We start from the raw sequence: 14058 nt of genomic DNA, 5'->3' as shown, positions 1-14058 counted from the left end.
AGGTCATGGGTGTCCTAAAAAGGAAGATGAGAGTCATCCACCAAAATATGCAGAAACACCGCAGCACCCTCTCTGTCCAAATCAACTACCAACCAGATCACAGAGCTGGTAAAGACAGCATCTAGGTCAAACAGCTGGCAGCAGCTCCCATTGCCAGTACTGGTCACCCATGGATGTACACAAGAGGTTTGTTAGTGGGCCAGAGATGTGATACGTTGGTGGACAAAGGGCCATCTGTATTGATAATTGATCTACCCTTGTCCATGACTGGAGAGGTTATTTATATTACCAGTGCAGGAGGGATAACAATAAGGGCAGAGAGAAGTGAGTCTCAGGTAATTGAGGTAGAGTGCAGCTTCCCGTAGATTTCTGGGTATGCCCAAACAACGAGGGCACTGTCCTGGGGACAGACACACTGTCGCAGGTGCTATCATAGACTCAGGGAAGGGACAGATTACATGGATGAGTCACGGCCAGCAAACACGTACAATCCACAGAGCAGACAACGTGGCCCACAGAGAAACAGCAGCCCCAAGCTGGGACAGGAGACAGGACAATGTATGTGAATCATGTCAGGAGGTCCCAGGGGTATGGGGGCTAAGCACAAACAAGAAATGTTAGCAGTGCTGCTGCTAGCAGATGAGGCAGCAATTAAAGTGAAGGCATACCAGAAAGGGGAAAAGTAAGGAGCAGAAAGGGAATGAGTGGGAAGACCTCAAGGCAAAAAGAGCAACAGAAGAACAAGAGACCAGAGAAATTGCAAGTGTTTGAGAAAGAAACTACTAGTGAGATTATATGGAGATGTGAAGGACCTTTGTAACCAGCTTAAATGTTGAGGGATGGAGCAAAACAGCAGTAATGTATTGCTGAGAAGACAGCCAGAGGGAAAGAAGGTAATCCTCCCACAGCCAGGTGACCAAGTCATGATAAGAGAGCTTCCTGAAAAGGCAGGGTTTGCTCCAGGTGGATAGGGCCACAGGTGGTGCCACTGACAAATGACACCTGTGTCCGTGTGCAGATCTGGCGAGGCAGCCAGTGAAAACACTGGACTCAGGTGGAAATGGTACAACTCACCTTCTCGCCCTCACAGGCAGACCAAGAGACCAAGTCCACTCACTAACAATGTCATTACAGAGAATTTAAATGATGAACACCAGCCTGCTGCTTCACATCTGAATGTTCCTGATGGAAGCAGACTGACGAATGAAAGGGAATGGGCATGCAAATGCAGAAGACACACAACACACGAGCAAGCTGTTATAAAAGTGTTAAATGGTAATTGCAATCTGTAATGAAGGCTGGTTCTGGGAGGTAGATGTTTACTTATATAGATCAGAATAGAAAGATATTGGGAAAATAGACAGGAAGGGATCAGAGTTAATGGTATAGACAGCAAGTTCCACAGCCTTGAAGGCCAGGAAGACCAAGTTGAGAGAGCACAAAAGAAATAAGTGTGCAAAGAGCATCAGAAGACAATCACTCCACAGCCTGGATGGGAGTGAACAAAATGAGCTGGGCCCTTTCAGTGGTACGGCCAGCCAGGGAAAGGACACTCCAGGAGGGGGTGCCATTGGGGGGAGGTGCTTAGATCACCCCATACCCTCCTGTGGAGGGATCAGAGGGACTCAGAATGTGAACTGCTGCCTGTGATCTTGAGATGAATTAAGTTATCCAGCTGGTGCCCTTGCCAACACAGTAACCACTGACAGTCGCGTCCGATAGTTTAAATTATCAGACATAGAATGGGTGAAGATAACGGTGCTATGTATATAGCAATGGGCTAGCAGGGAAGGAGGCAGCAAGCAGAGTGTCATGAATGACAAAGCAGCATTTTAAAGACTGGTTGAAATCATCAAGAGGATAAACGTATACAAGAGGAGGATGTGGTCCAAGTTCTGGAACATTTTATTGCTATTACAAAAATCTTGTAGCTAGTCGGTTAGGGGCAATAGATAGTTGTAGATGTAGGTCCACATAGATATGTGATAGCTGAGTAATTGGGGAGGTGATCCTTATTGAAGGGCATTTTTGCTGCCCTACTTAATTAGAACACCCTGAAAGTTTGGCCTTCCTGGGGAAGGTGTCTGTCCAGGGGCCATGTTAGGGATTAATCTGGAGTTATGAAATTATGGCTAGCAGATATTAATTAAAATGAGAACCAGTCTTCAGGAAATAAAACCTGTTCACAATTTAACTTCACCTGATACATTAAGGCTATTGAAGTCAGAATCAGAATGATTATCACTGACTTATATGTCATGAAGTTTGTTATTTTGTGGCAGCAGTAGTGCAATCACTGGGCGTGAGACATTTTCATTATTCTGTACCATTGAACCTACACAGGGGAAGACAACAGATGAATGTTCATGTTAATTGGTGGTCATTGAAAACCTCAGGATGAGATCAGGGGAGGCATTAAGTGGCCATCTCCTGTATTAACGCATTGTTAAAGGCATATCCCTGCCACTTAATGCACAGTTCAGGACAGATCTGTTTTTTGAAATTAAATTAAAATTAAATTTTACTTACAGCGTGGTAACAGGCCCTTCCGGCCCAACAAGTCCGCGCCACCCATTCTAAACCCAAATTAACCTACCCGTACGTCTTTGCAATGTGGGAGGAAACCGGAGCACCTGGAGGAAACCCACGCAGACATGGTACAACGTACAAATTCCTTACAGACAGCGACGGGAATCGAACCCCGATCGCTGGCGCTTAATATTCTTATCACTTAATACTCTGGTTAGTTGTATATTCAGGGAGCATCCCTCAACATTGTAACAAAAGAGGTATATTTTGGGTGTCTGGAGTTTGTGCTCAGAAGCTTTCGGACCAGCCACCAGTATTTGAATATTCAAAGGGGTTCTGCTAGTTGGGATGTGCTATCATTGTAAATATGTAATTCTGGAAAGTTACCTGTCTACACTCAAAATGTTAAAGTTAAGTAGGTGATTATAGCCATTGAAAGCGTAATTATTTATTTATTATTGTCTTCAAAAAGTATGAAAGATTCTCTCCAGAAGATCTGCTGTTCTGAATAAAGCCTTTTATATCTCCCAGTTACAGCTTCTGCGTGGCTCTGTTTAGTCAGTCACAACAAGGATTTTCAAATGGGTTCTAATAATTCATTGCATTTTCCAATTATAGATCACCTGTTTAAACAATGCGTATATCTGCAATTTTACTTCATTTCCAGGATCTTTCTTTAAAGTCTTCAATTTATCCTTTGCATGATCAAATTCAGCTTCTGTTGCAACCATAGCTGCTCCAGTTGTATGCAAATTAATTGCTGGTAATCTCCGGGCCAATCTGTGAAATTAAACAAATCAGGCCAAAATTAAGATAAAAAATATAGAATGGATAGAGGGTTTTAATATAGTTAGCCTTTACCATGGGTGCCAATGTGACATCAGCAAAGTACCTCAAATCAATTGTCCATTTACTATTTGATGATCACATTTCAAAATATTTAGCTTATTGGTAATACTGAACAATTAAACATATATTTGTAAGCTAGCACCCAGTAAAGGGCGATTAAAGCAGTTTAAAAAATTGTCTTGATTAAAAATCCAACAAGTTCACCAGTATCGTTATGAGTTTTCAAGTTCTACATGTCTGATCTGCATTGAATGGTTACATTTCTCAAATCATTCTGGCAAACTATTCATTCGTAAAAATGCAAAGTGTGGCCTAGCTATTACCTCATGCTTTGAATAATAAATTAATTCCAATTAAAAAATTATAGTGAAAGCAATTGAATTTTATGCTGCCTCTTACTGCAGTGAGAACAGAGTTTCAATAAAGTTCAACAAAGCAGCAGTTACCTTTATAATCAAAATATATCCCACTGGAAACTGCACAAGCTGTTCACCATGCCTTTATGTTCATACTGACAGAATGAAAACAAGAGGGTCAGACCACCATTCAGGTTAAAAGAGTTGGTTGAATTTACTTCAATTATTTTTAATTACCCAGTGGGGAAAAATATGGAACAAATAATAAGCAAATTAACATAGGCTTGAAATTCATACTATATCTGAAACTGCTGTAAATATAAAAGTTGTCTGAAATGCTAGGGTTCATTTCCTTTCAGAATTTTAATTAATTGTACAGAAACCTCCTTATGGACACAATTCTGCCTAGTGATTTCCATCTTACCACTGCAATGCATAAACAGATGCTGGAACAAGGAAATAGCAACTGCTGAAAAACAGAGAAATTACCCCAGAGACAGTTATTGACATCTTCAGTTCAGAATAGTCCTTCTTAAAATAAAAACAAATTTTATCTTTCAGATAGAGGCCTCAGAAGGCCAAGGAAATTCAGCATGTCCCCGATGACCCTCGCCAATTTTTTTTTTTACGGATGCACCAAAGAAAGCATCCTATCTGGACACATCACAGCTTGGTATGGGAACTGCTCTGCTCAAGACCACAAGAAATCGCAGAGCATGAACTGAGTCCAGTCCATCACAGAAATCAGCCTCCCTTCCATTGCCTTGGTAGAGCAGCCAACATACTCAAGGACTCTATTGTTCCCCTTTTCATCGGGCAGAAGATACAAAATCTTGAGAAAATGTACTACCAGGCTCAAGGACAGCTTCTATCCTGCTGTTATAAGACCCTTGAATGGATGGCTTCTGCAATAAAGATAAACTTTTGATCTCTCAATCTACCTCATCATGGCTCTTGTATATTATTTGTCTACTTGCACTGCACTTTCTCTGTAACTATAACACTATATTCTGCAGTCTTCTTCGTTTTCTTTTTGTACTTCCTCAATGTACTTCTGTATGGAATGATCTGTCTGGATGAAATGCAAACAGAAGTTTTTCATTGCATTGTGGTAGATGTGACAATAATAAACCACTTACTTTCTGTGTTGTAACTTTTCTATGACTCAATCCAGGCAAGGGGACAGACAATAAATGGGAAACAAAAAGAGAAATGCTAGAAAAACTCAGCCAGTCAAGCAGCATTTATGGAAAGAGGAATGAGTTAATGTTTTGGGTCAGGGACCCTTCCTCAGAACCGAGGGAAGGAGAGTGAAGAAGGTACAAGACAAAAGACCACATGGAGATTGGTAAAGGCAGATCAGATGAAAAGGACCATGAGTACTGACAGTAGGCAAGGCATTCAAAAAGGGTGAGAAAGGGACATAAGCATGATTATGGAAAACGATGACAGAGTTATTCTTCTGGTTTACATTGGGCTTCACTAGGCTCTGGTGGAGGCTGCAGACAATTTGGAACAGGAATGTAATTGGGAATTAAACTGGCATGCAATGGGAAGCTCAGGATCAACCTGCAGACTGACCACAGGTGTTCCACAAAGCGACCACCCAATCTGCGTTTGGTTTCTGCAATGTAGAGGCCATATTGTGAACACAGAATGCAGTAAACTAGAATGGAAAAACTGCAAGTGAATTGCTGCTTCTCCTGGAATGATTGTTTGGATCCTGGACTGCGGGAAGGGAAGGGGTGAATGAACAGGTGTTGCATCTCCTCTGTTTGCGTGGGAACCAGAGGTGCAGCAACAGAACCAGTTTTATTTGTTTTACAATAAACAGGAGAATGTTGAGCGGTGTAGAGGAACAAAGAAATCTTGGAATTTGTGTCCACAACTCTTTAACTATTAACCATTTTGTTAACAGCAAGAAATAAGTTACTGTGGACCAAGGTATCAATTGGAAAATCAATCCAGGTTTGAACACTTCCTTTTGGAATTCATGGGGAAAAAATTCATAATCAACTTTCAGGAAGATGCCCTTAAATGAATCTCTTCTAGATGACATAAATGGGCAAAGGATTTCCCATTTATAGACATCTTCCTGTATTTGTTCCATGTTGAAGAATAAAGTGTTGTGAATTTGTTTTGGCTTGGAGTATTTTTGTTCAACATAAATCATCAGTTTAATCCACATTCTAGCTAAATCAGAACAAATTCAGCAAAGTAGAAATCTAGTTTTCTAATTGAAAGGCTGGTAGGTGAAGAGAAACCAAATTCAAAGAAACCAACATTTTCTCAACAACATGTCTGCTGGCCAGTTTATTTTGAATTAAACTGAGTTTTAAAACCAAAAAGCACAGCAAAAGTTTTCAAGAATCCGTAATGACCAAAAACAGCTCAATAGATTGAATGAGCTGAGTTTAGCTGATTAAAGTTTCAAGTGATTGGAACTTCAGAAAAAAAGTTTAGCTCAACTCTTTAAACTGAAAATAAACTAGATATATAACAATTATTTCCAAAGAACAAGTTCAGATAGATGCTGGAGTCTTTTACAGTTGTGCATTCAAAAAAGATGGTGTGAATTCCATTGTAAATTTCATCTTTTGTTCACTATTCATTTGAAAATTAAAACAAGTGTGTTTGATATTTGTATTTGAACATCTGATGTGATCCACTATAACCTTGCAAGGACAGAATAAAATTCCTGTGCAGCCACAAATTATCAGAAACTTATTCAACGATCAGTGCTATTGAATATCTTAAATGAACTTTATGAAGTTAAAACTTGTCTATTAGTATAAACAATTTCAAAAGCCAATTGATTTGAAGAGGAGCCAAAGACCCCAAAATGTAAACAACATTTCCACACATGGGAAAATTTAAATTCTATACAAAAAAGAATTACATTCAGCATGCTGCAAAGCAACATAACAGTGTAATTACTGTTATCTCCAAATCTCCTGTTCTGAGGAAGGGTCTTTGACCTGAAGTGTTAACTCCATTTCTCTTTCCACAGAGGCTGCCCGACTTGAGCACTTCTAGGATTTTATTCTTTTAGTACAACTACCATGTTGGTGCCTTTTCTCCGATTCTTCTCCTTTAAAACAACTTTCTCTTTTGATCTTTCCAAAAGACATTAAATATGAAGATATCTATACACACATGCTGGAAAATAGCAAATGTAACCCTACTGTTTAAGGCGGCCTGGTAATGTAGCGGTTAGTGTAACGCTATTATAGCGCCAGTTATCGGAGTTCAATTTCTGCCGCCATCTGTAAAGAGTTTGTACATTCTCCCCATGACTGTGTGGGTTTCCTCTGGGTGCTCTGGCTTTCTCCCACATTCCAAAGATGTACAGTTGGTAGGTTAACATGGGTGTAATTGGGTGGTGAGGGTTTGTTGGGTTGGAAGGGCCTGTTACCGTGCTGTGTAAATAAAGTTTAAGAGAGAGAGAGCGAGAGAGAATAGGGGACTACAGACCAGTTAGCCTGACATCAAAGAGAGGAAAAAAATGCTTGAATTTGTTATTAGGGAAGTGGTAACAGGGCATTGAGAAAATAATCATCAGAACAAATGATGTTACAATGGATTACGAAAGAGGATATCACATTTGACAAATCAGTTTTTTTTTTGAGGTTGTAGTTAGCAGAACAGGTATGGGAGGATTATTAGTATAGTGTATTTAGAATTTCAAAAGGCCTTCAACAAGGTGCAACACAAGAACTTATTCAAAAAAAGCACACCAAAATTGGGACAGCAGAAAACAAAAAGCAAGAATAAATAGATTATTTTCAAGTTGGGAGTTATGACTATTCAGGTGCTACTTAGATCAGTGCTGTGATCCCAGCTGTTGAAGATGATTTGGATGAGAGAATCGAGGGTAATATATCCAAGCTTGGTGATGATACAAAGCTAGATGGCGGTATGGACAATGAGGAGGCAGAGAAGCTTCAGAAGATATAGAGAGGCTCAATGAATGGGCAGTCAAGGAAGATGCAATATAGTGTAGAAAAATGTGTAGTCATCCATTGTGGAAGAAAAAGTAGAATAGCAGAGTATATTTAGATGTTGAGAGATCAAAGGTGTTGGTATTCAAGGAGACCTGGATGCTCTTATAAACAAATCACTGAACCCTAACATGCCAACACAGCAAGCTAGTTCTTATTAGGCAGCACCCCCAAATTGAGGATGATATGCATCCCCTACCATTCTGTTGGTTCTCAGGTAACTGATATAAAGCTAATGTGTGATCCGCAGACACTGCCAAACTTGAAGATGATACTTGATAGGGCAGGTTTTGGTTAGTTTGGGAGGTACATTCCTTGCACCATTACACTGAGCTTTTGCCCTTGACATATGGACCTGAGGTTGTCATTACCAACCTGAATGCTCCTTTTCTACTTTTAGCAGTCATGAACCAGGACTCTGAAAGCACTTCATTCTTTTTCCAAGGAGTCTTTGAAAACATCCCAGAATCTTTTCTTCTGTCCACCAGGTAATTTCTTGCCGGGACAGAGTTCAGAATTGAGTGCGTATTTCGGGAGCCTAGTGTTGGGCATGCAAATTGCGTGGAGTGTCCAACAAAGACAATTTGGCATAATGAGGGCCTCCCTTTTGGGATGTTGGTCTGGTAGAGAATGCTGATGTTGGTTTGCTTATCCTGCTAGTGGATTGGAAGAAACAGTGTTAGTGGGGTCTCTCCAGTGCTTTGAGAGATACCACTAATACCATTTCCTCCAACATCTCAAAAGCAGAGGAGGACAGAGAACAAATGTTGCCTAGTAGACCGTGAGCTTGCGCCAAGTTTGAGACTTGATCTATGAACACACTTTTCCTCAGCGAAGGCTGTGCTGTCACACTCCAGGCCTTGGTAATGCCCCCATCCCTGCTGCATCTTTCCGCTGTAGAAAAATGGCAGGTGAAAATTTAGCATGTGCAAGTGTGAAAATGCAGTGATTATTAGAATTCAGTGTTTTATTACCCAATCAAAGCATTTGCCTCTTCGAGAAGTCTACTGTTAAAATTATTTGCTTCTCAAAACTTCAGCAGATGAGAATTGATATACCTATTGCACCTTGGCTGGAACAATAGAGTAGGGTAGACAAAAAGTCTAGCAGATATATCAGACTGATTGGAAAGAACCAAAATGATCCCATAACTTTTCAGAGTATCTAAATAACATTAAATCAAAGCCAATTAGAAGGAAGTTTATTACTTTTTTTTACTATCACATAACACTTTGTGATATCATAGGTCGTCTTTCTGGTCTTCATGTGGGAGGAATTTTTTTTATACATACATACATATACATATAGGGATAGTCAGAAGTTTTTTGGGGAAGAGCTCATCGGGTAGTTGGAAGTCCAATGCCTAAAGGAATCAAACTTGATCACCTTGGATCACTTGCAGGAAGTAAGGTTGTAGGATTTCTTTTTTGCTGTAACCATAATAGTTTCTGTACTACTGGTATCAAAGTAATACATGTGCATACAACATTAATATTATTCTCTTTCAAGATGCTGCTTGACCAGCTGGGTGTTTCCAATGTTATCTATTTTTATTTCAGATTTCCAGTATGTAGTGTTTTCTTTTTAATCTCACACTCAGCTGAACAATTCCTTGTGGTTAAAAAAGTTACTTAGGAGATCTGGACCTGCCTTAATTTCAACAGAGGTGAAACCGATAACTCCCTGCACAAGTGGGAAGCTAACTGGACTCTTTCATACTCATTCTTACTGGGATCACTGGAATGTGAGAACATAATTGTACTGAAAAACAAGCCAACGTTCATGTGTGTAGGCCATGAATACAAGGTCTCTCATGTGTCTCTGGCAAAGCTCTGGAGGAAGCAGAAGCAAAATTGTAGACGGTGGTGGTAACTTGGCAACCACAGGTAAAGCATGGCCATCAGGCTCACTTGGCAGTAGATCCCATATAGCAGCTAAAATGTCTTTAACCAGCTCCTGATGTTGCATCAACTTTCTGAATGCAATGGTGTTCAGATTACTAATAAACCTTATTCTCTGCCCGTATGTATGACGTATTGAGTATAGTTTCCTAGGAGCTGCACCTCTCTGTTGATCCTTTACCTCGTGATGCTGCAGATGTAGGGTGGCAGAGTGGCTAGCACTGCTGCCTCATAACTTCAGAGACTTGAGATCAATCCTAACCTCAGGTGATGTCTGTGTGCAGTTTTCACATTCTCCCTGGGTGCTCCAGTTTCCTCTCATCTGCCAAAGATGTTTTGGTTGGTAAGTTGATTGGATACCGTAAACTGCTCCTAAGGTAAGTGGGCAGCAGAAGAATCAGAGTGTAGCAGAGGTGCAAGCTGATGGCAATGAAGGAGGAAAAAAAATGGAGTTAATGTAGATGGGAGCGTGATGGTCACTTAATGTTTCAGTGGGCCTAAGGGTCTATTTCCATCCTCCATGACTGTTGTTGCAACTGGCATTGGTTATCTTGGGGTTCAACTGAAGGTCCAAAGTACCACAGCATTAGTGGCAGTCAAACTTACTTGATCAATGAAAAAACTGCAGATACTGGAAATTTGAGATAAACACAAAATGCTGGAAATACTCAGCAGATCAGGCAACACCTGTGGAAAAAAAAGTTAATATTTCAGGTTCTGGATCCTTCATCAAAACTAAAATAATGAAAACAAGAACACAAGAAGATAGGAATAAACTCCTCACGCCTGCCCCAGCATTCAATATGATCATGGCTGATTTGTGCTGGAATAAATCTAGTGTGCCAGTTCCTCATAGTCCTCAATTCCCTGGTCTTTCAAAACTGTGTCCACATTATCTAATGATTGTAGCCTCCACAACTCTCAGAAGTAGAAAATTCCAGAGATTCACCACTCTCTGCGAAAATAAATTAAAGCTAGCCCTTTATTTTGTTGCTATGTCACCTCATTCAAGACCGTCCCATTAGTGAAAACATTTCAACATCCCACCGTCATGCCCTCTTGGGATCTTGCATGTCTCAATGAGATCACCCCTTATTCTACACAGACCCAACCTGTTTAGCTTCTCTTGATAGTAATCCTCATTAGCCCAGTGAATCTTTTTTGGATTGTCTCCAAATGTTACCATATCCTTTTTAAAATAATGGTAAGGGGACCAAAACTGCACAGAACTCCAGATGAGACCTCATGAACACCCTGTACAACTGTGACAAAATGTCCCCATTTCTAAACTCTAATCCCTTTGCAAATAAAGGTCAGTCAATATGCCATTTGCCATCTGAACAACTTGCTGCACCTGCCGACTAATTTTTTGTGATTCATGCACAAGAACATCTCGATCCCTCTGTACTTCATTCATATGCAGGTCTTCCATTTAGATAATAATCTGCCTTTTGATTCCTCCTACTGAAGTGCATGGCCAGACATTTTCCCCACAATGAATTCCATTTGCCAAGTTTTTGCCCAATCATTTGGTCCATCTTTATCCTATTGCAAGGTCACAATATTCTCATCGCAACACTGTCTACCACCTATTTTGAGTCATCGTCCCCTCCTCGAGGTCATTTATATAATAAATAATTGAGGGCCACAGATGATTTATCAGTTACTGCACTAGTTACATCCTTCCAACCTGGAAAAAAAGACCTATTTATTGCAACTCATCTCTATATGATAGCTAATTTTCAATCCATATGAACACACTTCCTTCAACATCATGAGTTTTACAGTTCCCTTACAGATTCTCTTCCATTGACTTTCACTGTTACATCCTGAAAGAACTCAAACAAATTTGTCAAAAATGATTTAACTTTGATAAAATAGTGTTGAAATTCTGCTTTCCTAAATGGTTAGTTATTTCTTCTTTGATTATTGAGTCTAGCATTTTTCCAAACAGTTTATGTTAAACTAACTGGCCTATGGTTCCCAGCCTTTTGTCTTCTCCCTTCTTGAACACAGGAATCACAGTTGCTGTTTTCCAATCATCCTGTACCTTCCTGGAATTTAGTGGGGTTTGAAAAATTTTAACCAATCAGTCTACTATCTCTGCAGCCACTTCCTTTAAAACCCTTGGGTGCAGATCATCAGGTCCTGGTGATTTATCTGCTTTTAGCCCTTGTTAGCTTCTCTAATACTTTATGCCTTGAGATTGGGATTTTTCAAATGGAAGAACTTGTAAATTCACTCATTAGCTTTGGGAGATTTGCAGTGTCATCCACAATAAAGGCTTGCAAAAATTTGATTTAATATGTCTGCCATTTCTGTTTCCTTTTATATCACTTGACTCATTCTCTCGTGGCCCCACACTCATCTCAGCCTCCCTCTTCCTTTTTATTTATCCACTGAAACTTTTACTGATTATTTTGATATTACATGAAAGTTTTCTCACAAAATCAATTGCTCCTTTCTTATAAGCTTTTTAGTCTTTCGCTGTGGTTCCTAAAAAATTTCCCAGTCCTCTGGTCTACCACAAACCTTTGCCACTTTGTATGCCTTACTTTTCCATTCAACATTTTCCTTCACCTCCTCTGTTAACCATGATGGTTCCTCTTTCTCATGGAATCCCTTATCATCAGGATAAGTTTCTCATGAGTGCTATAGACCAGCTGATTGAAAATCTACCACTGCTCATCTGCTGACCTCTCTCTTAGCTCATTTACCTAGTCCATTCTAGACAACTCCACCTTCATACCATTATAATTACCCTTATTTAAATTGACGCATTGGTTTTGAACCTGAAGTGTCCTCCCTCAAACTGCACCTGGAACTTTATCATGTTGTGGTCACTACTTCCTAAGAGATCGTTAACCGCAAGACATTTTATTAATCCTTCCTCATTATACATGAGCAAATCTAAAATAGCCTGTTCCTGGGTGTGTTCTATATACTGCTCCAAGAGGCAATACTTGACACACTCCACAAATTCTTCTTCTATGATACCCTTGCCAGTTTTGGTTTGTCCAATCAATTTTCAGATTAAACTCTCCCATAATTGCACTTCCCTTTAGACATGCCTTTGATATTGCCTCATTTATGCTTTGCCTTATCAAGAGGCCACACCTTTTTAGACAACTCCCACCTATATTTTCTTTCTCCCACTTTCCACCCAAACTGATTCCACATTATCTACTGCATCCGTTTCACGATTCAGCACTGCACTGATACCTTCCTTGATTAACAATGCTGCCCTGCCTCCCTTCCCTACTGGTATATTCCTCTATAAAATTGTATAAACTGGAATACTGAGCACCTAATCCTGGTCATACTGCAACCATGTCTCCTATTAGATCACACCGATATGTTGCTATTTGCACTGTCATCTCCTCTATCTTGTTGCAAATGCTACATACATTCAAGAATGATTTTTGTTTCACAATTTTTACCTACTCCAGATTCTCTTTGTATTGTATTTTTAATATTTTCTACCCCTTCCTGTCACATTTTGATTTCCCTCCTCACTACCCTGTGGCACCACTTTATTTCCTCTTGACTTGTTAAACATTCCATTGTTGGAGCCCTCCACCACCACCACCACCACCACCCCCACCGTGTACAACCCTATTTATGCAATTCACCAGGAAACTGGTCCCAACATGGTTCAGGTGAAGCCCATCCCAACAGAACAGCTCTCTCCTTCCCCAGTACTGGTGCCATGAATCAGAATCTATTTCTCCCACACCACGTTTTGAGCAACACGTAAACTTCTCTAATGTTATTTACCTCTTGCCAATTTGCATGTGTCTCAAGCAATAATTTTGAAATTATCATTCTTGAGGTTCTACTCTTCAATTTTGTCCCAAAGTGCTCATAATCGGTAGACTCTCTTTTCTAGTTCTACCTATGTCGTTAGTGCCTACAAGGACCATTTCAACTGGATCCTCCCCCTCTAATTCCAAGTTCTTTTCCAGCTCAGAAACGATGTCCTGAACTTTAGTGCCAGGCAAGCAACACAGTGGGACTCTGTCTTTGCTGGAGAGAACAGTGTCTTGTTTACCTAACTATGCCATCCCGTGATCTCTATATTTCTTTTCTCTGCCCACTTGAATGCCCCCCCTGTGCAAGTTAGTTTTCAGTAGCAGAGAAGGTGAACAACAGTGGCGACTAAATGACTCAATGTGGCAGTTAGAAGCCCATTATTCTTCTTTATTGAAGTTACGTATTGATAAAAGCAAGGCCGTGGGACATGACCGGCAGGCCAGACTATACTAATACGAAAGAGAAACACTGAGCCAAAATGATGACAGGCAGAAATGGCCATTTCTGATATAGACAAAAAGAAAGACCGAGTTGCCGAAAGTTGCAGAACATGATAGAATCCAGAAGGCTGCAATGTGCCCAGGTGGAAGAAGAGGCTTAATCAAGCTT

The 14058-nt window shown here is 40.2% G+C and overlaps 1 protein-coding gene across 8 annotated transcripts in view; it reads right to left on the bottom strand.

Moving 5' to 3' along the window:
* eci2 (enoyl-CoA delta isomerase 2) overlaps positions 1–14058 on the bottom strand; it is a 63463-nt gene that overhangs the window by 38415 nt on the left and 10990 nt on the right. For 5 of the 8 annotated variants that reach the window (XM_052015964.1, XM_052015958.1, XM_052015956.1 and 2 more), the window contains one exon: positions 3153–3309. In XM_052015964.1, the coding sequence (XP_051871924.1) occupies positions 3153–3260 (108 nt within the window). In that variant the 5' untranslated portion in view covers positions 3261–3309. Of the gene's footprint in view, positions 1–3152; positions 3310–3824; positions 3890–14058 lie in introns of all 8 variants that reach the window. The other 3 variants (XM_052015962.1, XM_052015963.1, XM_052015960.1) reach the window with 1 other exon arrangement.

The sequence above is a fragment of the Pristis pectinata genome, chromosome 5 (genome assembly GCF_009764475.1).
Source record: "Pristis pectinata isolate sPriPec2 chromosome 5, sPriPec2.1.pri, whole genome shotgun sequence".
Classification (NCBI taxonomy): Eukaryota; Metazoa; Chordata; class Chondrichthyes; order Rhinopristiformes; family Pristidae; genus Pristis; species Pristis pectinata.
Note: the sequence above shows the minus strand (reverse complement) of the source record. Positions and strands in the feature narration are given on the sequence as shown.